General features: G+C 47.5%; 9 protein-coding genes across 9 annotated transcripts; 7 read left to right on the top strand and 2 right to left on the bottom strand.

Moving 5' to 3' along the window:
* Positions 1–2,022: 2,022 nt before the first annotated feature.
* DEU56DRAFT_915214 (uncharacterized protein) lies at positions 2,023–2,692 on the top strand (the record flags this gene model as incomplete). Its single annotated transcript, XM_041357714.1, has 2 exons — positions 2,023–2,271; positions 2,327–2,692. 2 exons carry the CDS (start codon positions 2,023–2,025, stop codon positions 2,690–2,692), a joined length of 615 nt encoding a protein of 204 aa, XP_041205783.1.
* A 6,230-nt stretch (positions 2,693–8,922) lies between these two features.
* DEU56DRAFT_758192 (uncharacterized protein) lies at positions 8,923–9,252 on the top strand (the record flags this gene model as incomplete). The annotated part of the gene is made up of 1 exon (XM_041350215.1): positions 8,923–9,252. The coding sequence occupies one exon, from the start codon at positions 8,923–8,925 to the stop codon at positions 9,250–9,252; it is 330 nt and encodes a 109-aa protein (XP_041205784.1).
* Positions 9,253–11,248: 1,996 nt separating this feature from the next.
* DEU56DRAFT_758193 (uncharacterized protein) lies at positions 11,249–12,057 on the top strand (the record flags this gene model as incomplete). The annotated part of the gene is made up of 5 exons (XM_041350216.1): positions 11,249–11,266; positions 11,310–11,365; positions 11,479–11,483; positions 11,655–11,678; positions 11,717–12,057. 5 exons carry the CDS (start codon positions 11,249–11,251, stop codon positions 12,055–12,057), a joined length of 444 nt encoding a protein of 147 aa, XP_041205785.1.
* A 243-nt stretch (positions 12,058–12,300) lies between these two features.
* On the bottom strand, positions 12,301–13,251 carry DEU56DRAFT_915217 (uncharacterized protein; the record flags this gene model as incomplete). The annotated part of the gene is made up of 2 exons (XM_041357715.1): positions 12,301–12,527; positions 12,582–13,251. The coding sequence occupies 2 exons, from the start codon at positions 13,249–13,251 to the stop codon at positions 12,301–12,303; spliced, it is 897 nt and encodes a 298-aa protein (XP_041205786.1).
* A 443-nt stretch (positions 13,252–13,694) lies between these two features.
* Positions 13,695–14,215, top strand: DEU56DRAFT_497397 (uncharacterized protein). The gene has a single exon (XM_041346506.1). The coding sequence runs from the start codon at positions 13,806–13,808 to the stop codon at positions 14,133–14,135; it is 330 nt and encodes a 109-aa protein (XP_041205787.1). The 5' UTR covers positions 13,695–13,805; the 3' UTR covers positions 14,136–14,215.
* An 854-nt stretch (positions 14,216–15,069) lies between these two features.
* Positions 15,070–15,390, top strand: DEU56DRAFT_758196 (uncharacterized protein; the record flags this gene model as incomplete). Its single annotated transcript, XM_041350217.1, has 1 exon — positions 15,070–15,390. One exon carries the CDS (start codon positions 15,070–15,072, stop codon positions 15,388–15,390), a length of 321 nt encoding a protein of 106 aa, XP_041205788.1.
* A 923-nt stretch (positions 15,391–16,313) lies between these two features.
* On the top strand, positions 16,314–17,005 carry DEU56DRAFT_902921 (uncharacterized protein; the record flags this gene model as incomplete). The annotated part of the gene is made up of 2 exons (XM_041356614.1): positions 16,314–16,640; positions 16,692–17,005. One exon carries the CDS (start codon positions 16,314–16,316, stop codon positions 16,632–16,634), a length of 321 nt encoding a protein of 106 aa, XP_041205789.1. The 3' UTR covers positions 16,635–16,640; positions 16,692–17,005.
* Positions 17,006–18,329: 1,324 nt separating this feature from the next.
* DEU56DRAFT_497431 (uncharacterized protein) lies at positions 18,330–20,144 on the top strand. The gene is made up of 6 exons (XM_041346507.1): positions 18,330–18,734; positions 18,801–18,816; positions 18,894–19,119; positions 19,180–19,246; positions 19,309–19,645; positions 19,737–20,144. The coding sequence occupies exons 1-6, from the start codon at positions 18,387–18,389 to the stop codon at positions 19,997–19,999; spliced, it is 1,257 nt and encodes a 418-aa protein (XP_041205790.1). The 5' UTR covers positions 18,330–18,386; the 3' UTR covers positions 20,000–20,144.
* Positions 20,145–20,288: 144 nt separating this feature from the next.
* Positions 20,289–22,527, bottom strand: DEU56DRAFT_872529 (T-complex protein 11-domain-containing protein; the record flags this gene model as incomplete). The annotated part of the gene is made up of 3 exons (XM_041355791.1): positions 20,289–21,341; positions 21,395–22,023; positions 22,074–22,527. 3 exons carry the CDS (start codon positions 22,525–22,527, stop codon positions 20,289–20,291), a joined length of 2,136 nt encoding a protein of 711 aa, XP_041205791.1.
* Positions 22,528–23,255: the final 728 nt, after the last annotated feature.

The raw sequence follows: 23,255 nt of genomic DNA on the forward strand, positions 1-23,255 counted from the left end.
CTACTACCGAACAACGAGGCATGGGCGCTAAAATAGACATACCTAATTTGGCTTTCAGTATTCGGTACAATTTGATGGCACATTTTTGATCTGGAAGAAAAAAATAGGGGTTTCCATTTTGTAACATTCATATGGCGATAAGTTGAAATCAAATTGAGTAAGGCCGAAAGTTCAACCAGACCACTGGCAGTATTGTACAGTGACTCACATTCAACAGTTCGAACCGAACTTTGGTTTGGTCTACTGTCTTGGCTGAATGGGTTCAGACGCTGCACCAAACCGTCCCAAACCTCGAACTGATTTTATTTTCGACTTCAATAATTTACGGTTGATATGGTGTATCAGGAACAACCCCACAACCTCCTATGTCTTTGTAATCATCGTCGTACTTCAATTTGTCCCTGCGCTTTTCTAATGTTTTGTTGAAGTCCATTCAGAAATGCACGCCCACCCACATCACTGAAATTCATCAGCCCTCTTGAAGTTCAAGCCCACTATGATAAGTGTGCCATAGGTCACCGAATGATAGTCTAATTACTACTAAACTCGTCTTCAATCATTACAGGTGTTTTCTTTCGTTGTTCTTCGCTGTACTTGACTACATCAAGGACTGTCTGCCAGTCGGTACCTGTTTTCTCCCGGCGGACGGCACTTGACAGCTGGAGCATGATCCAAACTTGGAGATAGCAATATGTTCTCCTTGTCAGCGTGAGGCAGCTTCAAGTCAGGCGTCGACACTGTCGATTTTCTTCCTCTTGCGAATCTGATAAGTACTAGCCTGACCAGCCGCTGTGGTGTGAGAACTTGAAACTTCAAGTTGGGCCCAGCATGACTTCGCAACTTTCACACCGAGTCAGCTTCCTGATCTCATCCGAGTCAGTACAATGAAATCCACGGCTGCTACGATGAACCTACCGGCTTCCGAGTCAGAGTCGGAACTCAGGACTCAGAGGAGTTGTGACATCGGCAGCTCTTTCATCTTCCTTGACTCCCAAACTTGAACGGTGGGCAGGCGTGGACATGGGGCACAGTGATTGTATCCTGATTGACCCAAGAGGGACTCGGAGGGGTCACAGTTGCTGCCGCATCACCGTAACTGGCAAGAACATGACGCTCACGGTCATAGTTAAACATGTTACCAGTCCAAACCAGGCAGTTGTTAGGAAGCTGGGTTGAGGTTAACTAGTGAGTGACTGGTGAGCTCTTATAGTTGAGTGTGTGACTGGTGACAGTACAACACAGAGCATGACAACATGTAGGGTCCTGGGTCTAACACATAGAATCTATGTGCATATGCGCAGCCAGGCTTACTGGCCATGGTAGGGCCTCACCTAGTAGGCTACAGCAAGATCCATATGCATATGGGAAATATCCAATCAGTCCTTTTTTAGAAACACAAATTGATTCCCATTTTTGGTATGTGCTACGTTCCTGATCAAATCGCGAAATTCATCCGGACGCCTTGTCACAATAAGATTGCTCCTTGCCCTCCTCAGGCAACTGGCTGACAAGTTTTCGAACCACTTATCATTGTCCGAGGGGTCTGACAAGCACTGCCAGGTGGGAGTCAGTGTAAATGCAAATTATGGAATGTCATTCAGCGATGTTCCTTTCAAACTCCGATGACCTATTTACCAATCGCTTACAGAGTTACAGACCCAAAATTTCATCCCCAAGCCCACCATTGAACATGTTGCACTTCAGCTTGGCTCCATCCTGCAGTGACGAACTTGAATCTAAGTCTTCATCTTGCTTCAGCCATGGCATGGATGATAACTCGGAACATGGCATTTCAAGCTTCGTATCTACACGTCCTCAACAAATTGAACGCCCCCAGCAAGACCATACTAGTATTTCTGGTAGTTCCACCAGCAGCGCTCCCAGGAATGCTCCCAGCCTCTATTCAAGCTCTCCTCCAAGCTCTCCATCGTCAGCTATATTAGCAGGTATGGTTCATCATACATATGCCATTGTCGGATAAACTCAAATACAAAAATGATAGCTAATACTAGCAGCACCAATATGTCAGATGCAGAGGACGATGACTTCCCATTGACACCTCAATCCAAGCAATCCCGCGGTTCATGCTATGTCGCTAACCCCCCTGTTGGGATCGGTTCGCCGACTCCAAATCGGTCTCCCAATGTTGACGACTCCGACGCTTTCTCTCTTTATCCCACGATCACCTCTTTTGAAGAGCAACACTATTTCGACAAATTTCTAGGCAGACCCGCCAATGATGAGCATTCACTGGAGACGATTGGCCAGAGGGTAGGTCGTATTTTGCTCAATATATCACAGATCTCAACATGGGTGTCATTTATAGGTTCAGGATATCTATTGTAGCCATATAGATCGGCTTAGTTCAGACTCTGTCCGATATGCTGTTCATTACAAGGAAGCTGTTCGGGAACGCAAACGCATGCGCTGGTACACTGCACGCTGGGAGGTCGCGGAAACCCAAAGGCTGCACACCCTCCTCCGCTCCTTATGTGATGAATCAGAAACAGAGTTCATCATGGCAGAGCGGGAATCACGTTGGCTATTGGACGTCCTTGTTCAACGACAGACATTGCCTGCTACCACTGCAGAGTCCAAATATGTTGCTGCAACCTGCGACAACGACAAGAAATCGTTTCTTTTGGCTGATGCTGAACTCGCCATGGTCACCGATCATTCTACCAAGCAGTAGCAGCCCGCGAATGATTAGTATGTACGGCTTTTCTTGATAATGATCCCTAGTCACTATGTTTCCAGATGTTGTTGCCCTTAACGCAAATTATGTTGTGTTTCCATAGGAATCATGGACCATGGTGGATAAACTGGTTGCTGATCGATATGATGTATAACTACGCCCCAGGTTCACCTTGCAACTTTGAAGTAATATTGATTATGTGGTGCTATCTATTATGTCTGTCTTTCAAGAAATATAACTCTGTACGCTCGGTTTTGGATTGGTTTGTAGATGGCGGTCCAACCAGTGCCAAATGTTGCAACGAGAGATCAGATACCATGATCTTCCCATGATCGGCATAAGTTGTACATGGTCATTTGTCACGATGTAACTTAAACTGTGACTAGTACTAGTAAGTGCAACTATATCTTCACCGAAGCTTATAGTTGGTTAGCGCTAATTTTTCGCAGACATTCATGTTAGTACTCAAGGCGTCCCACTGCTAGCCAACTGCCATGCGCCCCGAAATACTTACAAGCTGTATCGGACTTTTCTTGCTTTTTCTGATGGTATCTTGCAATGCTCCGGGATGCTCCTGGGAGAGGCCAACAGACAGTCGCGGACTCAGCAGGCATCGACAAATTTGTTGTTTCTATAAGAGAGCGAGCAGTCTTGCAAGTCAGAGGAGACAAGATCGCGCGAAAGCGGTGCTTCTTTCCAACAGTCAGAGGCATTTGGTTCCAACCCCTTCAGCAAGCGGCTCCTCAGCAGTGAGTCACGGCAGTTGAACTGCCTACTTCGAAAGCTACTAAAATTATAAACATCAGAAAATCTCAGCCGTCCGATATGTGAGGGACCGTTCGAGTTTGAAACCAATTGTACCTCGCGGCCTCCTTGGTGCAATCTCTATGGCTCATGGGTCATGTACCAGTGCCTCCAGTCTTGCTGACGCACAACACACCCTCGACTTGGAGCAGCGACAAATTGATGTTGAGATGGCGAGTATTTCTGGAACTGTGCTGGACTACGATGAGGAGGATTCAGGTTCGTGTCCCTTTGGGCAACCATCATCTGCAATTTTTTCTTACAAATTGATCAAACCTTTCAGAGGAATTCGCACTCCCAATGGGACGCATTCCGAGAACTCTTGATTATATCGAGCCTTCGCGTGACGATCTAAATCATTCCGATAGTGCTGGCATCCCATCAGCCCGAACGGCTCCACTACCCGCCCAGTCTAGAATCCGACGCGTTCTCTTAACGCTAAGGGACACCCTCCAAACCGGCTTCAACTCATTTGGACTATGCAGGCTCTACCCTCATCGTCCTTCCTTTGAGCCAGATCAATTCATTCCATCCTCGCTACTGGCAAGAACAACTCCTACTAGTACAGCTACACATGGAGCTGGCCCTTCGTCGAATGTCTTCGTGCCGCCTTACCCCTTTGCCAACATGACTATCTATCGACTCATGTCCTGGATGAATTCAGGCAGTAGCATGTTATCCGAGACCAAAGTCTCGCATCTGGTGAGAGATGTCCTGCTGGCAGAAGATTTTGATCATAAGGACCTTGAGGACTTCTCAGTGAGGCGAAGCTTGCGAGAACTAGACAAGGATGAGAGTGGAAGTGGAGTTACTTTTCCGGACGACTGGGTTCAGACAAGTGTCACTATCAATATCCCAACGAAATCAAAGGAGGATGGCCCTCATCCTTTTACCATCACCGGATTCCATTATCGCCCTCTTGTTGAAGTCATACGCACGGCGTTCGCAGATATACAGGCGGGGGCATTCCATTTCTTACCTTTCCAACGGCTGTGGAAAGATCCGTTAGACGGCCATCAAGAGCGGATTTATGACGAGCTATACACTTCCGATGCCTGGCTGGACGCTCAGGACGGTATTCAGAGGATGCCAAAGGAGCCTGGGTGTTCACTGGAGCGCATCATTGCGGGTCTCATGTTTTTTTCCGATGCTACTCACTTAGCGAACTTTGGGACTGCGAAGGCCTGGCCACTCTACCTTTATTTTGGAAATCTCACAAAGTATACACGATCATCACCCTCATCAGGGGCATGCCACCTGGTGGGGTTTCTACCCTCAGTGAGTACTCCTCCGGCATGTCTACTGTTGTTGAACATGCAATGGCAGCTTCCTGACAGGGTTAAAGACGTTCTCAGTGGCCTATCTCGCATATCGAAGACAGGGCATGGCATCCCTTCATGCTCACTGCCTGCAGAGAACTGTTTCATTCCTGCTGGGAGATCCTATTGGATGAAGATTTTGTTTCTTCATACCACCATGGTATCATTCTAAAATGTACTAATGGAGTGGTGCGGAGAGTCTTTCCCATATCTTCACGCATTCCGCTGACTATCCTGAAAAGTATGTTCATCCATGGACCTTCTGATGAACGTTGGATGACTTATCAGTTACAGGGTTTTAATTGTGACTATCAAGGACATGGGCTTGTGTCCGTGTCCTCGCTGCTTGACACCAAAAATCTCATTTAGTTTTCTTGGACTCATGAGGGACATGAAAAGTCGCATCAACAACCTTCGGGTGTATGTCATGACCAAGGTTGTCAACGCTCGTAATTTTATCTACCGTGAGGGATACACAGTAGACGGTGTAAAGGTAGAGAATACCCTTGGGGAGGGCTCATGGGTACCTACTCTGGTAAGTGACTTTTTCCCATTTTATGATTGGCTCACAGTGTCTACTCGCAGAACCAATTTGTCGAGAAACTTGGATATCTCGGCCTTGACCCATTCTGCATGCTTGTCGTTGATTTCATGCACAAGTGCGAACTGGGTACTTGGAAGGCCCTGTTCACACATCTCATAAGGCTTCTCTATGCCCTTCCTTGCGGTAGTGAGCTCATTGCAAAACTGGACAAGAGGTACGAGGAAGCCAGAAAGGGTGTCATTGCTTGCTAACAGGTTCACGCGCCTCCATCCTACTGTAGATATCGACAGGTTCCAACCTTTGGTCATGGTGTAATTCGCAGATTTTCAAATAATACATCCAAGATGAAAAGATTGGCAACTCGTGATTTGAAGATATCTTACAGGTCATGTTACCCATTTTTCTGTATTCGACCTGCTGATGGCCCGTCATTAGTGTGCCATTCCAGTCTTTGAAGGGTTGTTCCCCAAAGGCCATGATGCAATGGTACAGTCTCTGTTGTATCAATTTGCGCAATGGCATGGGCTTGCGAAGCTCAGGCTTCACTCGGAGTCTACCGTCAGTTTTCTCAAAGAAATGTTCAAGAAGCTGTCGCAGAAGTTGCGGAAATTTCAAGCCTCTACCTGTGCCGCCTTCACCACCATTGAATTACCTAAGGAGAAAGCAGCTCGCCAACAAAAGGCTGCTCAATGCTCAGAAACAAATGGTACTCCTCCGGAATCCAGTGGGCCCAGGATGAAAAAGTTCAATTTAGGTACCTAGAAGTTTCATGTGATGGGGGACTATGTGAGAACAATCAAACTCTTTGGGATGACAGATTCCTTCACTACTCAGATTGTATGTACCGTCTACTTTCATACCATGCACCTGAAGTTAGGTTTTGCCAGGGAGAGCTCGCTCACAGAGCGCTAAAGGTGTTTTATCCACTAACCAACAAGTTAGACACCCCAGCGCAGTTGGCCAAGCACGAGTGTAGGCGCCGTGTACTACGGCGGGTGAGAGAGGTTGGAGATTCACCCTCCTCTAGCAGTTCACTGCTAGCCCATGCTCCCCCATTGGCATCCTATGACAACTTGAAGCATCACTATATTGCAACTACTCAGAACAACCTGGTCAACCTATTTACATTTCTCCAGTCACATGATGGTGATCTGGCCCTCAAGTTAGAAGTATCATTGCATTTTGGAGGCACCTGAGAACTTACCCGCTATCAGAATTTTATACTAAAATTAAGGGACCATATTCTATACAGGCTGCAGGACTTGGACATTAGTTATTGCGATCACACACATTCACCGACGAGGAACGGAACTCAGTCATCATTCTGAATAACACGATCTACTCGGTTCAAACCATGCAAGTTCACTATATGACCTATGACTTACGGCGCAAGTACGACACCATTAACCCCAGAACCCATGGGGACATTATGGTGCTTTCTGGGGAGACAAGGCCTAGTCACCCCTACTTGTATGCCCGCGTATTGGGTATATACCACATGGATGTATGGCTCAACCATGGGGGCCAACCAGTGAAGCGGCACCTCAAAGTTCTCTGGGTTAGATGGCTGGCAAGCTTGTGGGGCTATAAATCTGGCATGAATCATGCTCGTCTTCCAAAGATGGCATTTGTGGAGGAGTCGGATCAGGATGCTTTCGGGTTCCTCGATCCAGGACAGGTAATCTGAGGGTCACATTTAATTCCTGTGTTTGCCTCGGTACACGGTGTAAGCTCGCTTCGCCGTGGAGAGTCATTGGCACGCCCTGGGGGGGAGCTGGATGATTGGGAAGTGTATTACGTTGGGATGTAAGTGCAAGTACATACCTCTTTCTTTGCGCATCAAACCTGAAGCTTTGAGCTAGATTCATTGATCGAGATATGCTCATGCGCTATACTCACTTTGGCATTGGGCATTCTGCCATGCTGCGAAAGATCACTAGAGATTGCCTCGGTTCTGATTTGGTGGCCAGCCATGTCATAAATGGCGGTAACCAGGAGGATGCTGATGGTGAAGAGGCCAGCAATGGTGAGGGTCATGACGAACACCACGATGGACAGGAGGGCAGCGATGACGACAGCGATGAAGAATGTGATGACGAGCTTAGTGATGGGGAGCTGGACAAGGAAGCTGGGGAGGACAACACTGAAGAGTATGGAGATGAGGACAAGCTTCATGATATGATCTCTTTCTAGTTTCGACTCTCGAGTCAGTAGTAATTATGACTTCCATACGAATTTTTGTTAGAGTTTGGCATTCCACCCTTCATCATTGTCTCATTGTCCGGATAGTTCCACTACGTATATATACCTAGTACATCGTCGACTATCCTATCTTTGTCGTCTCCTACCATGTCGTAGACTCTCCAGCCTCAATAATTTTATCGCTGATCGCATTAGTCTCGCGGTGATTCCTATGGTCGACTCCATCACAAACCCCAATAACCTTGTACTTGCGCATGCGTGTGCATAGTCAGACAACCGTACTTCACGGTAACACTGCAAATATAACACGCGGCTAGTTGTACAGCATGATCTAGATTTGGAAGGTAGCATTAGAGCATTTTCAGATATACGGATGCTCCAACAGTTAACAGGCTGTATCATACTTACAACATAAACTGGTGGAGATATTAGAACAACATATATAACAATATATGGCACATAGTATCTTGAAGGCAGCGGCATACCGAAAGGAATAGTCACTCATTCCCGCACCGCAGACTGAACCAGAGGTCTCACTCTCAAAACCTATATTTTCACCAATTTCATGATGTTTTGAATCTGGTGATAGTTTTCAAAGCCATTTTCAAGGGAAAGCCTTAAATGACCTATACGTCCAAAACATAAATGGGGAAAATCAAGAACCCTCGACAAGATTGACCCAATTCCCCTTCTATCGTGCACACACTGTGATGGCACCATGTCACAACTTTGGCACAAATTCCTAGGCTGATTTCCGCCTGATGACCTGTGCTAACGCTACCTGTCACGAGAAAGTCTTGAATAGCAATATAATTCAAACATAAATGGGGAAAATCAAGAACCCTCAACAAGATTTGACCCCAATTCCCCTTCCATTGTGCACGCACTGTGACAGCGCTATGTCACAACTTTGGCACAAATTCCTAGGCTAATTTCCGCCTGATGACCTGTGCTAATGCTACCTGTCACGAGAAAGTCTTGAATAGCAATATAATTCAAAATATAAGTTTTAGGAAATGAGAACATTCAACAAGGGGAATACAATTACACTACCATACCCCGCTGGTTACCATTTGAAATATTAACGACATTGTCACGAACTCTTCATAGTAGTTTGAATTTGCCAGCATGCCATGCCTATGTACTAACATCTCAAATGTCTCACAGTATGAATTGACATATTTGGCTGACGCATAATTATATCCCACTATAGTTCCCATGGCCACATTATCGAGGGCTCATGAATTTACTGATGTAACTTGAACAGAATATAAGGTAAGGGCATGCAGTTGCATTGGAATAGCTCGGGACCGTCTCTGCAAATCTATTGCTTATTCAAAGCTTCAGGCATCGTAGTCATGGTCTATTATTGCGGATATCTCGTGCGAGACGATTGGTTGTTCCAGCGAGGCGTTGATTTGGGACAGCCGCTCCCCGTGACCACAGGAGACGCGATGGATATTATTTGCCTGGCTTCGACGGATGTCAGGACAGAGACGGGTGTTTACTGCTACACCAAGTTTCGTCAAGTAAAAACCGCCAAGGGCACCGCGTTTTGGTGCATTGCCTTCGCCTCGAACGACCCTTGCGAACACTTACCAACCAGCGCGCCTTCGGAGGAGAAATACAAGGCTTTGAAGGAGGTGCTGCAGAAGAAAGGCCCGCCTCGCTGGTACCGAGCTTATTGAAATAATGTCAGTCATTTTGCACATAGCCAATGAAAGCAACAAATGTTTATTTCGACACCACAGTTTCGTCGTGTTCATGATCCGCCACATACCTTCCAAGCCGTCAAATCCCAGGACGAGGTGGCACACACATTGTCACAACAACTTTCTTGGTGTTATTCTTCTATTTGTTCGATAAATGGAGATCCCCCAATCCTCTATTAGCCCTCCTCCCTTCTTGTCTTTTCCAGAGTAATACTTTGTTTAACCCATGTCGATATATCTCGTTGTAATTGTAAAGAGAAACACGGGGAGTGTCGCGAAAGGGGAACACTCGTCCACCCTGTAATGTTACAAGGAGCATCCACAATTTAAACGTACACACTCTTGCTCTTCTCTAAGAGAGATACTCAAGCTGACATGGGTATGGTTAGCTGTCCACAAGCTGTCTATGTATTTCTATGCTGTCGACGCGCTTCTGCAGCTCCTGCTTCTAACGCTGAAAATATCTTGCGGACCACACGTTAAAGTTTGAGCCAGTGTCCACCAAGTGTCCACGCGCTGCTTGATGGAAGCACGTGTTTTGTCACATGATGTGCCGTGTTCTCGCGACCCAGTGAAAAAGGATCCTGAGGCTGTGCACTAATCTTTGGCCGCTGTGACCTTGCTGTGACCCGTTCATAAAACGCTGAGACTCGCCGCAGGCCCCAGGGTAGTCCACAGCGTCGTGTCGTTTCTATTATTTCTTTCCACCACATGAGAGCGCTCGCTCTTCAACACCGGAGATTCAGGATAGCCTCGCGTGTGAACGCAGTCCAGGGCCCGGGAATCTCAGCTTTATTCTCAGCTGCACCTCTTTGTCGACAGTCGCACTAGGGACCTTTCTAAATTCTCAGCCTCAAATGAGACGTTTATGCGGAGGAAAATACAGCGCGAGTGTTCTTTCTGAGAATTGCACTCGCCCAGCTTCATCCGGGGTTCCTAGAACGTCTGTCAGAGCTACATAGATTTCTGAAGTTTCCTGAGTTACAGTGCCCGCTCGTAACGATTAATTTATTGTTCATCCAAGGTGGGTGCTTCAAGTTAGCATTTCAGATGTGATATTTGACATCCTGGTTCTGATACTCTAGGCACGTTCGACAGTCGACCACAAGGACGCGCTCGCTCACCAAAGACGAAAGAATTGTCACCACACCCCTTAGCTGATTTCACTTTGCTATTTCAAAATATTTCTAAAACACGCATAACTCAGATAACATTATTAAGGCGTGTTCACCGTGGTCCAGAACTGGCACAGCAAAGTCTGGAGACGCAGTTGATCTTATCCGCCAATGACAGGTGAGCGCTTTACGATCTGGTGTTACACAATCAATGGTGCAACCCTTAGGGACAATACAGGCGTCATGATCTGTTTAACATCGAAGTGGAGACCATAAATATCTGACGAACTATTTGCCTTTTGTATATCCGGGGCCCACAACTGTTTCCGCGTCGAAGATTTTCAATGTTGGGGAAAAGTCGTCACTCCGCAAAGGGCGGTACAGTTCCTGGCCCGATTCGAGTCTGCCTCTCACAAAAACAAAAAACAAATGAGCACCACACATGTATTTGCATAACGAGTTTGGAAAATAGAATCAACTTCGATGGTAGGTTTGGATGGTAAAGTTATGACAAAGATAAGCAACTGAAGATGGAGTACTCTAGCGTCGATCTTGCATGCGTGTGGATCTATATGAATGCATATAAGCGTGCTGTAAGATATCTTGCTCTGAGTCTGATGAAAGACGTTGAGTAACCGATCGTAAGACATTGAATCTCACTCAATGCATCAGATGTTTCCATCATACTTGCTATTAAACGCTCAAACGCTCAAACGGGTCACAAGGGCCTTGCGGTTATTTTTGTGCATTCTTAATTTGTCTCTTCAACAGTGGTATGTATGGACGCCCGCTTCGTCTCCTTCATCCAATCAGTTGTCTACAACCTGTCATTTGAACACTCATATCTTTACTTCGCAATGGGTGATAACCTCCCCGTAAGTCGATGTTACTTTTACATTGATGTCTGACTAATCGCAGTCACATTGGCAGGAGACCGAGGTCCATGTGGATTACAAAATCCAATCAGTTTACTGGTCGGTCAGCAGCGCGCTGGCCGAGAAAGGGCCCGCACACCCCCGACAGACCTAGCCATCTCGCGCAAGTTCTCGAATCTTGAATTTATGATCTATCTCTCTGCACTGTGCAGTTCGTGTACGTGTATTGAACACTGTGTGCGTGAACGAAAGACTCGACAGACTAAAGGGGATAAGAACAAGCGGATGAACACAACGCGGTCCTAGCACACGTGCGTGTTGTATCAATCATCGTCCATCGTTCGTTGCACTTGCCACCGGCGACCGTGATGTCTTTTTCCACGCTTAGTTCAACACTCTGAAGTAAGTGCATGTACGTGCGTCAAAACCATCTCTCATTCCTCTTCAAAGATTCAGGCATCGTAGTCATGTATTGCGGATATCTCGTGCGAGACGACTGTTTGTTCCAGCGTGGTGTTGATATGGGACATCCGCGCCCCGTGATCGTAGAAGACAGAATGGATATAATTTGTCTGGCTTCCAGTGATCTCAGGATAAAGACGGGCGTTTACCCCTACACCTCATTTCGTCGTGTGAAGACCGCCAAGGGGAACCCGTTTTGGTGCATTGCCTTCGCTTCGAACCATCCTCACGAAGGCTTACCAACCAGCGCGCCAGCAGAGGAAGAATACAAGGCTTTGAAGGAGGTCCTGCAGAAGAAAGGCCCGCCTGGCTGGTACCAAGCCTCTTGAAGCACAATGTCAGTGACTATGCACTTGCGTCGGAATAGTCTCTGTATACTAATTCTCTGCTTCAAACATCGTAGTTATTGTGAAGCTCTGGGTATCGGAATCAATCACTTACATGCCACAGAGATCAACCAACTCGTCAAAAGCAGTATTTTGCCATCAATTCAAGTTTTTATTTTACATAAATCCCAGTACACATGTGACACCGTCATTTTGTCAACAGATTACTTCTAGAAACGAGGGATGTCAAACACCCGCAGGTATTTCTAAAACACTCATTTCCTTTAAAGCGTTGTAAATTGTATGTAACCGGTCTCTAGAGCGTGCGAGATCAACGCGAAGAATTACATTCCAATTCAGCTTCGGGTCAGAGGGATGTTCCTTGGGGCGATAACTCGGGTCCTTTGCTCTGATAAGGTGCATAGCCTTCTTGACGTTGTTACGGTAAATTTTGACGCTGCACCAATATGGACCTGCAATATGACTGTCATGACATGCGCTGCAGATATCTGATATGGACAGCTTACCTGCAGCTGCCAGGGCCAGCACGGAATTCATGTTCTCATCCTGGATAAAGAGGTGTGCTGCTTGCTCGACGAGGTCGATGGTAGCTTCTGCAACCCGTACATGGATCCGATCATGCAGTTCCTGACCTGTCAGACTCCTGCTCACGAACCGTTTCACTTCGACGAGAAGGCCAATGTTCGCCTCAGTAATCCTCCACCCTCCGTAGCGAATCCTATACTTAGGCTGTGGCTGAGCCACCGCCTTGAGATGGACAATCGCAAAATCCACAATGACGCCCTCAGCATCTTTCTCTGGGATGGTGAATGCGACAGAAACATTTCCCGCCCCACCCCCTCCCTCTTCTTCATCGTCGCCGTCGGCTTGCCTTGGTGAAGCTTCCATCTCTTTCGAATCCGGATCTTTTCGTACTATCTCCTCAGGATCATCGCCATCTTCTTCATCCTCGTGGTCATCATCTTCCGGCACAAACCAAACAGGGAATTGAGGAACGACAATCAAATTTGACATGTCTGCCACTAGGTCGGATAGGGTTTGAGCCCACAGCGAGTACCAGTAATACTCGATATTCCTAGGATTGAAGGTGCGCGAGTACGCGAATGATGTCTCCAGGATCGTTTTATACCGCATCACTGGGTCATTTTCGCGCCCAGGGAGAATCCAAGAGGGCATCGCAAATCAGTGTGTGGCTGGTGAATATTAATCGATTAATCCGTCGACCAATTTGTTGTGTATATATACGTAGTACGGACTTCAAACTCTTACGGAGAACAATGAGGGTGTGTAATTCCGACTTGCGACGATGTTATTGTAGAGCATTTCGAGCGATAGGAAGGAAAATAGATTTTGATTCTTTCACCATTCTTGTCAAGTATTACCGGTCACGATAGTTTACTCGTAAGTCGTGACGTGGTGATCAATCCCAAAAGAAGGCACACAAAAGTATCAGTCTCTGACTCGACCAAAGGAGATAAGAACAGTGGGCGAGCACAATGGCGGTGATCGCCATGTATCTACGATTAAGCCACACGCTGCATATGGAAGCACGTGATTTGTCACGTGACATTCTGTATATAAGGGCAGACTTGATTCAAGGAATTATTCAATTAACACATCAACACCCTCTGCTAAATTCTAATCATCGCGAATCCAAGGTAAGCGCGTGCAACTGCATCGAAGCCGTCTCTGCAATTTAATACTTCTTCAAAGCTTCAGGCATCATAGTCATGGTCTATTATTGCGGATATCTCGTGCGAGACGACTGGTTGTTGCAGCGAGCCGTTGAGTTGGGACGTCCGCCCCCTGTGAACACATCAGACGAAATTGATGTTGTTTCCGTGTCTACGGGGGATGTCAGGATAGAGACGGGTGTTTACTGCTACACCAAGGTTCGTCAAGTAAAAACCGCCAAGGGCACCGCGTTTTGGTGTATTGCCTTCGCCTCGAACGATCCTGGCGAACGCTTACCAACTAGCGCGCCTTCGGAGGAGAAATACAAGGCTTTGAAGGAGGTGCTGCAGAAGAAAGGCCCGCCTCGCTGGTACCGAGCTTATTGAAATAACGTCAGTGATTTTGCACATCGCCAATGAAAGCAACTAATGTTTATTTCGACACCACAGTTTCGTCGTGTTCATAATCCGCCACATACCTTCCAAGCCGTCAAATCCCAGGACGGGGTGGCACATTGTCACAACAACTTTCTTGGTGTTATTCTTCTATTCGTTCGAGGAATGAAGATCCCACAATCCTCTATTAGCCCTCCTCCCTTCTTGTCTGTTCCAGAGTAATACTTTGTTTAACCCATGTCGATATATTTCGTTGTAATTGTAAAGAGAAACACGGGGAGTGTCGCGAAAGGGGAACACTCGTCCATCCTGTAATGTTACAAGGAGCATCCACAACGTACACTGGCCGTGCGCGTCTTTGTTCTCAAGCCAACATGGGTATGATTAACTGTGTATGTGGTTCTATGCTGTCGACGCCGTTCTGCAGCTCCTGCTGTAACACTAAAAATATCTATCATAAGTAATCGGACCACGGTTGAAGTTTGAACCACGCTGCTTAATGGAAGCACGTGCCTTGTCACATGATGAGCCGTGTTCTCGCGACTTCAAGCTCTCGAATCTCGTATTTTATGATCAATTTCTCTGCACTGTGCAGTTCGTGTACATGTTGTTATATTCAATAAATATACAAATACTCTATATGTATTGAACATTGCGCGCGCGAACGAAAGACTTGACAGACTAAAGGGATAAGAACAAGTGGATGAACACAACGCGGTGATCGCACACGTAGGTGTTGTATCAATCATCGTTCATCGTTGGTTCCACTTGCCACCCGCGACCTTGTTGTCTTATTCCACACTAAGTTTAACGCACACCGCTGCTAATCATCTCTAATCCTAATCCGAGGTAAGCGCATGCAGCTGCATCGAAACCGTCCCTACCACAAATCTAATACTTCTTTAAAGCTTCAGGCATCGTAGTCATGGTCTATTATTGCGGATATCTCGTGCGAAAGGACTGGTTGTTCCAGCGAGCCGTTGAGTTGGGACATTCGCCCACAACACCCACATCGGATATTGTCTCCCTGGCTTCAAGGGATCTCATGGTACAGACGGGTGTTTACTTCTACACCAGGCTTCGTCAAGTAAAAACCGCCAAGGGCACCACATTTTGGTGCATTGCCTTCGCCTCGAACGATCCTGGCGAACAGCTACCAACCAACGCGCCGTCGGAGGAAAAATACAAGGCTTTGAAGGAGGTGCTGCAGAAGAAAGGCCCGCCTCGCTGGTACCGAGCTTATTGAAACAATGTCAGTGATTTTGCACATCACCAATGGAAGCAACTGATGTTTATTTCGACACCACAGTTTCGTCGTGTTCATGATTTGCCACATAACTTCCAAGCCGTTGAATCCCAGGGATGGTACATTATCACATACAACTACTTTCTTGGTGTTATTCTTCTATTTGTTCGAGGAATGGAGGTCCCCCAGGATGCCGAGGATCCTTGATTAATCCTCCCTTCTTTTCTTGTACCAGAGTAATACTTTGTTGAACTCATGTCGGCATACCTCATTGTAATTGTAAAGAGAAACCCGGGGAGTGTCGTAAAAGGGGAACACTCGTGGTCCATCCTGTAATGTTACAAGGAGCCTGCACAACGTACACTGGCCGTGCACGTCTGTTTACTCAAGCCAACATGGGTATGATTAACTGTATATGTAGTTCTATGCTGTCGACGCGGTTCTGCAGCTCCTGCTGTAACGCTGAAAATATCTATCGGACCACCGTGGGTTGAAGTTTGAACCACGCTGCTTAATGGAAGCACGTGCCTTGTCACATGATGTGCCGCCGTGTTCTCGCGACTTCAAGTTCTTGAATCTCGTGTTTATGATCTATTTCTCTGCACTGTGCAGTTCGTGTACATGTTGTTACATTCAATAAATATACAAATAATCTATATGTATTGAACATTGTGTGCGCGAACGAAAGACTTGACAGACTAAAGGGATAAGAACAAGCAGATGAACACAACGCGGTGATCGCACACGTACGTGTTGTATCAATCATCGTTCGTTGTTCGTTGCACTTGCCACCGGCCACCGTTTCCACACTAAGTTTAACGCACGCCGCTGCTAATCATCTCTAATCCGAGGTAAGCGCATGCAGCTGCATCGGAACCGTCTCTGCAATCTAATACTTCTTCAAAGCTTCAGGCATCGTAGTCATGGTCTATTATTGCGGATATCTCATGCGAAAGGACTGGTTGTTGCAGCGAGCCGCTGATTGGGGAGAGCCGCCCACAACAGCCACAATAGATTTTATCGCCATGGCTTCAAGGCATGTCAGGGTACAGACGGGTGTTTACTGCTACACCAAGTTTCGTCGAGTCAAAACCGTCAAGGGCACCGTGTTTTGGTGCATTGCCTTCGCCTCGAATGATCCTGGCGAACAGTTACCAACCAGCGCGCCGTCGGAGGAAAAATACAAGGCTTTGAAGGAGGTGCTGCAGAGGGAAGGCCCGCCTCTCTGGTACCGAGCTTATTGAAACAACGTCAGTGACTATGCACATCGCCGATGAAAGCAACTAATGTTTATTTTGAAGCCAAGGTCTCGTCCTGTTCATGACCTTGCACATACTGTCCAAGCCCTGGAATCTCAGGACGGAGTGTCGGCGCAATCCCTTGTCGACCTGTTTCGATATATCTTAATTGTAACGAAAAAAACCATCGGGGAGCATTGCGAACGGGAGACATTTGTAGTCCGTTCAACTTTGTACATCTACTGTTACATTGAACTTGCACAGCGTGCACTGGCCATGCACGCCTTTCTACTAGACTGACATGGCCATGGTCATCCCTTAAACATAGACCAGCTTGTCCGTAGTACTAGTAGTCCAATGCGAAACATGTTGCATCCTTACTTGTCAGACTTGCGATTCTTCTAGCCTTGATTAAACGACCACTCCTTGGTCTCGCAAACGTTCATCTCGTGTAGGCCGATCGCAATTGGCCAGTTGTCCATCATCAGTCTCTGGCGATTTGTTCATGACAGTGTAGCAATATCAATTATGCATACAGTGTCTAGATAGTGACAGGGCAACGAGGAGAAATCCTGACATGGTGTTCTTAGGGGCAAGCAGGGTCGTGAAAACTCCGCTGGGACGCCGTGGGTCAATCTGGCCATCCAGTCATCGACATCACATACAGTATTTCCACAGTCTTGTATTAGAAAAGCGTGGTCGCCAAAAGGGAAACGAGCTGTATAACGAAGCGGTTAGTAGCTGTAGCCTGTTGTGTCTTGTCCGAGATGCCCACGTTTCAATTTATACCCGTAGTCATGGCTAGTGGCAAAGGCCATATCCTGAAAGCGCTTTATTCCCTCCTGTCGCGCTTAATTTTCGACGTTTGCTAATCCCGTATTGAGCTGGTGACACAAAACTCACGAAAACGTCGGACGTCGATAGGCTCCTTGCGAGATCGTCCATGCCCGCGGCAACGAGTTCTTGGAAGCTAGAGGGGTGATTGAGTATGCATAGTCAATGATGAAATCAGCTATTAAGATACCAGAATGTGAGCCATGCGCTTGCTGCCTTGAAGCGTGTTCAACTGCTGTCAAAGTATTGACCGTTTCAATGCTGCGGAACTGACTTGTAAACATTTGAACATCCTTATGCCAGCTTGCCGGAGCCGCCAGAGCTACCCTGATAAGACAAACACTTGTAACGCGTTCTTTCCATACGATATGAGCCGAACGTGGTGCACCGCAAGCCTTTGTATATTTAATCGAGTACTAAATGTATACTTGATGAAGAAATCAGCGATTAAAATCCAAGAATGTGAAATATGCACGTACCGCCTCTGGATGTTTCCAAGTCGTGCATCATCGATATGTTTGGGTCCGGGTGCCAGAGGCAGTATTGTGACATGCAGGCATTGAGATTGATGTCGGTGTCTGACCAACTGAAATGCTTGGCTAGATGCTGAAATTGACAACTCTCATTCTAGCTAAGAATGGCTTGCGACACATGAATGAATTCGTGTTTCTTTCTTTTCAGGAGATGATTGTCGATATATCGTCTCAGCGAAACATGGACAGTCCGAAGAGCTTAGTGAAGTGGCAACCATAGGTTACTTTGTGGTATAGCATCCCTACAAAGTTCGAACAAAGTTGAAGGTTGGGTGTGGCTGTGCATTACCGAAGTTAGTGTCTGCAACGTCCCGACTTCCGACTTCCGACTTCCCCAAAGTTTTCCAAGCCTCAGCTGCACTAGTACTAGTACTAAGATAGCTCCAGACATATGCCTCACAACACTCGTCCACCAACAAACCTCCAAAACCGCACCAAACCACTAAAATCAGCCTTACGACGCACCCAACCAAGGCCTGTCGTTCATGTAGGAAAAGACGAGCACCATCACCCAGCATCCGAGTCTGAAGCGGAACTTGAGTCAGATGGCTCAGAGAGCGTTTCTGACAAGAAAGCCGGTGATGCCCAGGACGATGACGACGACGACGATGACGATGCAGATGCGCCTCGAGTGGTACAGTGGGCAGACGAGCAAGATGAAGATAGCGAAGGACTTTTAGAAGAGGAAACAGACGACGAAGACACTAATGACATCCCCGCGAAACCTTCCCGAGAACTGGTTCGCTCTCGTTTTGCTTGCGAGCTGTGCAGACATGCATACTAATTTGCCCGTCCTTCGCTCAAGCGGTCCCTCGAGGGCGGTACGTCCGAGTTTCATTTCTTACATCTATATCTACAACTCGTCCATCTGGAACGTACTTATCCCGCTCATCTCTAGATCTATCTTCCCTACCTCTAGGAATGCTCCGCAAAGCCCAGCGCACCCTCTCTCAAACGCGCGCTCTGACCGATTCCGAATCAGAGTCCGAGTCAGACGCACCATCAGAAGATGCATATGCAACCGACGACGACGAGGAACGCCCACGATCGACTACAGCCACAGGCAAGGAAAAAGAACACCCTAGAGCACGCAAAGACCTCGCCAAAAGATCCAGCAAGCACGCGTAAGCACCCCTTCCCATCACGCACACCCATCTATATCCATCCACTCATCTCACTCCCAGGCCCACCGAAATAACCTCCAAACGACCCGTCACCCGTCGACGAACAGTGATTGAATCCACAGCACCCGTACGTCCCACCATCCCTTTCCCACTCACTAATAACCAACTCACACACTAACGAATCACTAGCAACCCCGAGACCCCCGCTTCCTCCACATAACAGGCTCCTACGACCCCCAAAAATTCAAACACCAATACACATTCCTCTCCACCCTATACACCGACGAACTCAAAACCCTCCGCTCCAACCTCTCCCGCGCCCGAAAGCTCCTATTAAACTCCCCCAAAGACCTGCGCCAAGAACGAGAGCGGGAAGTTGGGAGACTGGAGCTTGCTGTGAAGAGGGGCGAGAGTAGTGTTAATAGGGATAAGAGGGAGAAGGTGGAGATGGAGGCGCTGGAGAGGATTGGGAGGGAGGAGCGGGAGAAGCGGAAGAAAGGAAAGGCGGGGTGGTGGATGAAATCGGGTAAGAAGCTTCCTCTCTTTCTTTCCCTCCCTTCTTTCGTCTCGTTTCGTTTTCGTCAACTCAATCTGATCAAATATCACTCCCAATCCAGCCGAGAAAAAAGAGTTGCTGATAAAAGCTCGCTACGAGGATATCGCATCAAGTGGGGGAAAACGTGCCGTAAAGAAAGCGATAGAAAAGAAGCAGAAGAAACAGAGTCAGAAGGAGAAGAGATCGCGTCCGTTTCCGGCTCCAGGTCGCACCAACGCCAACGCCAACACCAGCTTTGGAAGCGCAAGTGGGCAGAAGCGACCCGCCCGATTTACTTTAGACGAAGAAAGAAGCTCTCCCTCAAAGAAACGCAGGAAATTCTGAATTCTGAAAACATCATCATCATCATTGTCATCATGTTCTAGTCAAAAAGTACATGTCATTGTTCGATCCGTTGGATCCTCGAATGATGAATTCGATTACCCTTGGCACGAATGGGGGTATTATCCATTGCTATTTGGTAAGGTATGCCACGTCTTGCTCGTTTTCGTCAACTTTCGTCAGAATCATGTATGGTAGGTCTTTCAAAAAAAAAAAGACCAAATGCCTGGGAGATCAAAAATGTGGAAAAAGAGGGAAGGATGAGGGTGGTATAATGTACAACACAAGACGATCAGCTACAGGAAAAGACGGAAGTAGAGAAATCATCCTGTTCATACAAGGGAAGATACACGCCCAGATGGATATGCGCCAACCTCGACAGTCGTTCTGACAGCAAGCGAATCTCATCAACAAGAGGCTCCATACCCGACGCCAACGCAGAAGGAGGCGCGACCGACGCGAAATCCAAAGGCTTGCCTGGGCTCATGATAGAATCGCGTAATGGAAAAGTGAGCGCCACAACTTGATTGAAGACGACGTCGCGGATCCTCTTGCGCAGGAGCGTGCTTAGCGGCGAGTTTGGACGCATGTTCGAATCTGACCAGCGCTCGGCTAGTTTCAGCATGCGCTCATCTGGTGCGGAAGCGAGCACCCTGGATTGAGGATCTGATGATGAGTTCTGTGTAGACGACGTTCGAGCCTCTTTTGCGCGCATGGCGATCTGTAAGACGATGTCCTGTCTGATCTTGGCCCACTTCTCATTGTCAGAGTCCGAATTCGACCCTTGAGTGAAACAATGGCCGAGATGGGACGATGAGATATCTCGTATTTCCTTTTTCAGGGAAGCGAGTTGGGCATCGGTGACTTTAAGGGTTGGTTCGCAAGGGTCGGAAAACACGAGCTGGCGGAACAAAAGAAGGAACATATACATAGCAGTGGCGTCCGCAGCTTCCCCAGAGAGAACGAGAAGACGAGCGCCGTCCAGGTAAGTTGTTTCGGGGTATAAAGGGAGATATGGTATTGTAGATTTCGACACACGTAGTAAGGGTACGGGCGATGGGCCACAAGGTGGATCAAAAACGAGGTCCGTGAGAGCCTTGAGGACGCTCAAATAAATTTGCTGCGTTTGGGGAAGTTGGCGATAATTTATGGAGTTGGAAGGTAGTGACGGATGGGGAAGTGTATGCGAGGACATGAGGTGGTGGTATGCTGTTTGCATCCATTTCCGGGTGAGGTCGAGCGAGGCACCTGCCCCCTTTCGGCCCTTGAACGCCTTGAGCTCGTATTGTCCCGCGGTTTCTATGAGGAATGGGCGGAGGGTTTGCAATTGATGGTTCGCAATATCCTAAAGCAGAAGACTTGAGAACAAGGAAACAAGGACGATTGGGAGAGACTTGCCAGTTTCATGAGTTCCAATATATCGAGGCACACACGAACGGCCTTGACCGCGTCCGCTTTACTGCCACCGCATCCTGGAGCGCATGCTTTGGCTGCTTCTACCATAGCGTCGACAAGGCGATCACGCATGGGGGCACAGTGGCTTTTGAGAGTCTGGCCAATGACGATGAAAAGACCTGATGGATCGAAGAGTTCATGGTGAAGCTCTTGCTGAATAAGCTCCGGATCAAAGAGGGATCTGAGATGGGCGGCCTGAGCAGCGTGTTGCTCGATCTGCGTCTGGAGAGTGGCAGGATTGGCGTATGTACCACATATACTCGTAAGCGGCTGGATGACAAACAGCAAGACTTCGAGAAACTCTGTGAGAAGGGGACGGATGCGAGAGGGCATGCGAAGGGTGAGAGCACGGCGAGGGGAGCAATAAGTGAGGCTAGGTACTTGAGGTATAGGGCCTTGGGCGCAAACACAAAGGAGGTCGTGGGGTTTCCACTGGAGGTCAAAGGAAACGCAGGTGCAGCCTGTTTCGAGCTCTTGGGCGATAGCGGACCAATACTTGTCGGATAATTCGCGTTTCCGTCGCCCAGAAGTAGGACGAAACTGGAGACCAGCATCAAAGAGCAGATCATGTCCTAGGGAATATATGAGATATATTGAAAGACAAAAGGAAACAAAGACTGACGAAGTTGGGGATTACGGAGGATAGAGTCAAGATCTAGCTCTTTCAGGGTCTGACGATTGATGAGGGGATGCATTGCAGGGATATGGGGAGATGAGAGGTCGACGGGAGGGTGTACGGGGAGAGGCGAGTTACTGGGGCAATCGATAGCAGTACAGTGAGGGTCTATATTGAGTACATTAGGGCGTGAGTCTGTCTTTCTGAAAGAACGCCAGGGAGTAAGAGGGGAAGAGGGAGTCCTTGCAGATGAGATTGGACGCCTATGAGTTTTGAAAGATGGGAGATTGTCTGTATCGACCCTTGGGCGCTTGTGAGCCCGCTCAGTGGGGGTGGGAGTCACGGGAGATACGGGAGAAGAGTCTGTGGGAGATGGCCATACAGCACGTGCGGCATCTGTTGAAATCCAAGGACTAGAGGGTGGTTGACGAGGAGCATTAGATGGAGGGTCTAAGAGCATATCATCGTTTGATGTCGAAGTTGAATCCCTTGATGGCTCATCTTCATTGTCAGACGTGAGCTTTCGTTTCCTACAGTTGAGTGGGGGATGACCCAAATCGCCCATATGAGAAACGAAGTTGGTGGTCAAAGATAAAGAAAAAAAAGGGGAGAGGGTGGTGAAAAAGATGGATCGTTATATAAGTCTATAAAGAAAAACGCAACTCAGGGCGAACACATGGAATGACGGCTACTGCCATTTAAATGACGGCTACTTACCTGACGTACACCGCGCGGTACAAGTTTTGCAGCAAGTATACCACGCTGTCCGGTAGAGAATACGATCTTGAGGATACCTTGCCAGCGGGTGCATTCACATGAGATACAACGTGTCCGACTAAATTATCATCCAACTTAGCACAGAGTCTAAGGTACATCACTGAAATTCACAAACATACAAAGTCAGCTCATCAAGCTAACCCACGACGGTGACGCTAACGGGTCACCCTTGCAACCTCCCACTCCCTCGTCGATCCTAATGTAAACTCATGATCGAACCGGAAAACTCGTGCTATCAACGTTGATTGGCAGCTTTGGCTCTCTCATTCCGTACACCACGGATTTATTTCGTATTCTCAGCCTCGTTCCATCTCATAATACAAGTAATCTTGCCGTTCGTCGATCCCTTGCGGACTTTGTTTCCCTACTCACACCCGGGGACGGAAACATCCGTTATCAACGTTCCTCATA

This window comes from Suillus clintonianus, assembly GCF_016758775.1.
Source record: "Suillus clintonianus strain FC179 chromosome Unknown DEU56scaffold_65, whole genome shotgun sequence".
Classification (NCBI taxonomy): Eukaryota; Fungi; Basidiomycota; class Agaricomycetes; order Boletales; family Suillaceae; genus Suillus; species Suillus clintonianus.